Raw genomic sequence first — 3,303 nt, forward strand, 5'->3', positions numbered from 1 at the left:
GGCACAAGTAAAATTACACTCCGATGTTAAACTTCATATCAGCATTCTTCGAGGAATTTTCAGTTCCCTTTTTTATTATTGCCTGTTTGACTGTTTTACATTTATCTGGCACATGTGTCTCCTCTCTGTTCATTAGCCTCCTCCTCTCTATATTACACTTGTAACTATAATTTTAACTTAAGCTTGACTTTGGCAGATTCCATCTTGTTTGTTTTGCTTGCATTATCTTTTAAAGTATTGTCAGTACACTGCCATCGTAGGTAAAGGTAACCTGTACCTTTTTTTTTCTTCTTCTTTTTAATAACTTGTACACTCACATTCTCAGTGTAGAGTTTAGTTTTCTTTTCTGTTCCAGTGAAAAGAGTGACTTTCTATCAGTAAGGACATAATTGATTTCAAAAGGTACTTTTTTGTCATTTGTTAACTAGACATGTTGTTCCAGAGCCTAGTTTATTGGCATTAGGGGCCAAATTTAGGCAACCCTGTGTATTTCACTGAGGGGGTTTTGTCTAAATTTGTCAACTAGAGGATGGATACCCGACCCGAGCCCGACGGGACCCGACGGTACCTGACGGGCTGGGCCGGGTTCGAACAGATTTTTAGAAAGGATGCTCGGGTTCGGGCGGGGCTCGGTCACATCAGCGCGATAAGGCATTGAACATTTTTTTGTGTAAACTCATTCTTTTTTTCCTGTTTATAACTTTTGGGTTTTTATTTCTATTGTTTTTTTTTTTTCTTTTTTGCTTGCTTATTTACTGTTTGGGTCTTACTGTATTTTACAAATTTTTATCATGTGAAGCACTTTGCTACTTTGTCTGTAAAAGGTGCTATATCAAGTAAACCTATTATATTACATTCTCAGCAGCGGCAGCAAGGCATTAAACTAAACATGTACAGTATATGTGTGAGTGAATGCTGAATTACCGCATCTCTTATTGGGGCGGCTTATCAACACAGGTTAAGCAAGGTATTTATTTTACTCAGATTTACTGACATAATCCCCCACACATGATGTTAATAAAAGCGGGCTTTCCACACAAACAAACGTACATGTGTCATTAGTATGAGAAACAAATGCGATTTTAACTGTGTCGGGCTAGGGTTGGGCTCGGACATAAATATCTTAATGCCTGTCGGTCTCGGGTCGGGTTCGGTTACTGCTCTGTCGGACGCGGGCCGGGCTCGGACAGAAAAATCTGGCCCGGTCCGCACTCTACTGCCAACACAAAGGACAGCACTGTGATTTTTAAGGGCTGAGATATTTTTGTATTTCTACAAGTGAAGCCATCATATTGGTTTCATAGAATGCCTTGTGTATCTAATCTATTGAGATATTATTTAACTGTTAATTTCCTTGTCTTTTCAGTGGTAAGTTGGTATCTCCCAAATGGAAGAATTTTAAAGGTCTAAAACTGCTTTGGAGGGACAAGATCCGCCTCAACAACGCCATATGGAGAGCCTGGTATATGCAGTGTAAGAGTTCCTCTTTCATTTGGTATCCATAGAGTTTAGTATTTAGTTTAAAGTGACCTAAATGTATTAATCAAGCTGTAGCGTGTGTAAAGACATGAGGATTTGGTTCAAGAATCTGTTGTCAGAAATATTGGGAGGACACATTTTTTTGTATTGACAGATCTACATTTCAGCACATATTGCCCTTTTCATAACCAGTCTTTATTTATCCTCTTGGTTTATGTGTGTATATTTATTTAAACTTACACTTAAGAGACTCACATCATTATCTGTAAAATAGACATATATTACAGTATGGAACTAGATTCTGCCTTTCATGATTTTAAACTGTCTTTGCACAATGCTGAAGTATACTTGGTTTGTTTACATGCCACGAGCAGTTTTGTGACTGATTGATAACAACTCTCATTCACGTCTCAAAAATTAACACAAACTGGGTCATGCTTTTCATGAGCCACAAGATGAGGCTGAGCTATGTATATTTTAAGTTTTTCATTTATTTCTTATTGTATTGTAAATTAAATTCAACAGTATGAAAAATGGAACTGTGCATTTCAACTGAGGGTGACTTTGAGGTGGTTTGTCTACCCTGCAGATGTGGAGAAAAGGGAAAATCCAGTTTGTCACTTTGCAACTCCCCTCGAAGGAAGTATGGACTTGGATGTCCAACGTCCTGTAGAGGTAAAGACAGAAAGATTTGATTTGATCATTATGTGGTGCACAAACGGCACTAGTGGCTTTGTGTTGTTTCTCGTCACGGAAATCGTCTCACTGATCCTTTTATGTTCACTCTCTCAAACACTTGTTGGGTTTTATGTTTCCCTTGTCACTTCCTTTCTTTGTGCTATATGTTTGTTATGGACTATGGTTTGTTTCCCATCTCCCTCTTTCTGCAGGGCAGTACCACAGAGGGGATATGCTGGAAAAGAAGAATTGAAATTGTCATAAGAGAATATCACAAGTGGAGAACATACTTTAAAAAAAGGGTATTGAGTTCAGTTTTTTATATACAATGGGGAGAACAAGTATTTGATACACTGCCAATTTTGTTGGTTTTCTTACTTACAAAGCATGTAGAGGTCTGTCATTTTTATCATAGGTACACTTTAACTGTGAGAGATGGAATCTAAAACAAAAATCTAAAAAATCAGTAAATGATTTTTAAATAATTAATTTGCATTATATTGCATGACATAAGTATTTTATCACTTACCCACCAGTAATTATTCAGTCTCTCACAGACCTGTTAGTTTTTCTTTAAGAAGCCCTCCTGTTCTCCACTCCTTACCTGTATTAAATGCACCTGTTTGAACTCGTTACTTGTATAAAAGACACCCCTCCCCACACACTCAAACATATTACAAACCTCTCTACAATGGCCAAGACCAGAGAGCTGTGTAAGGACATCAGGGATAAAATGGTAGACCTGCACAAGGCTGGGATGGGCTACAGGACAACAGGCAAGCAGCTTGGTGAGAAGGCAACAACTGTTGGCGCAATTATTCGAAAATGGAAGAAGTCCAAGATGACGGTCAATCTCCCTCTGTCTGGGGCTCCATTGCAGACCTCACCTCGTGGGGCATCAATGATCATGAGGAATGTGAGGGATCAGCCCAGAACTATACTGCAGGACCTGGGCAATGACCTGAATAGAGCTGGGACCACAGTCTCAAAGAAAACCACTAGTAACACACTACACCGTAATGGAATAAAAATCCTGCTGCGCATGTCGAGGCCCGTCTGAAGTTTGCCAATGACCATCTGGATGATCAAAAGGAGGAATGGAAGAAGGTCATGTGGTCTGATGAAACAAAACTAGAGCTTTTTAGG

General features: G+C 39.0%; 1 protein-coding gene across 3 annotated transcripts in view; it reads left to right on the plus strand.

The window, feature by feature from the left end:
- The window catches only part of mlxip (MLX interacting protein), a 19,248-nt gene that overhangs the window by 5,732 nt on the left and 10,213 nt on the right, over positions 1 to 3,303 (plus strand). For all 3 annotated transcript variants that reach the window (XM_034872840.1, XM_034872841.1, XM_034872839.1), the window contains exons 2-4: positions 1,367 to 1,473; positions 2,069 to 2,154; positions 2,370 to 2,459. In XM_034872840.1, coding sequence (XP_034728731.1) covers positions 1,367 to 1,473; positions 2,069 to 2,154; positions 2,370 to 2,459 — 283 coding nt within the window. The remainder of the gene's footprint in view (positions 1 to 1,366; positions 1,474 to 2,068; positions 2,155 to 2,369; positions 2,460 to 3,303) is intronic.

Source organism: Etheostoma cragini, chromosome 5 (genome assembly GCF_013103735.1).
Source record: "Etheostoma cragini isolate CJK2018 chromosome 5, CSU_Ecrag_1.0, whole genome shotgun sequence".
Lineage (NCBI taxonomy): Eukaryota > Metazoa > Chordata > Actinopteri > Perciformes > Percidae > Etheostoma > Etheostoma cragini.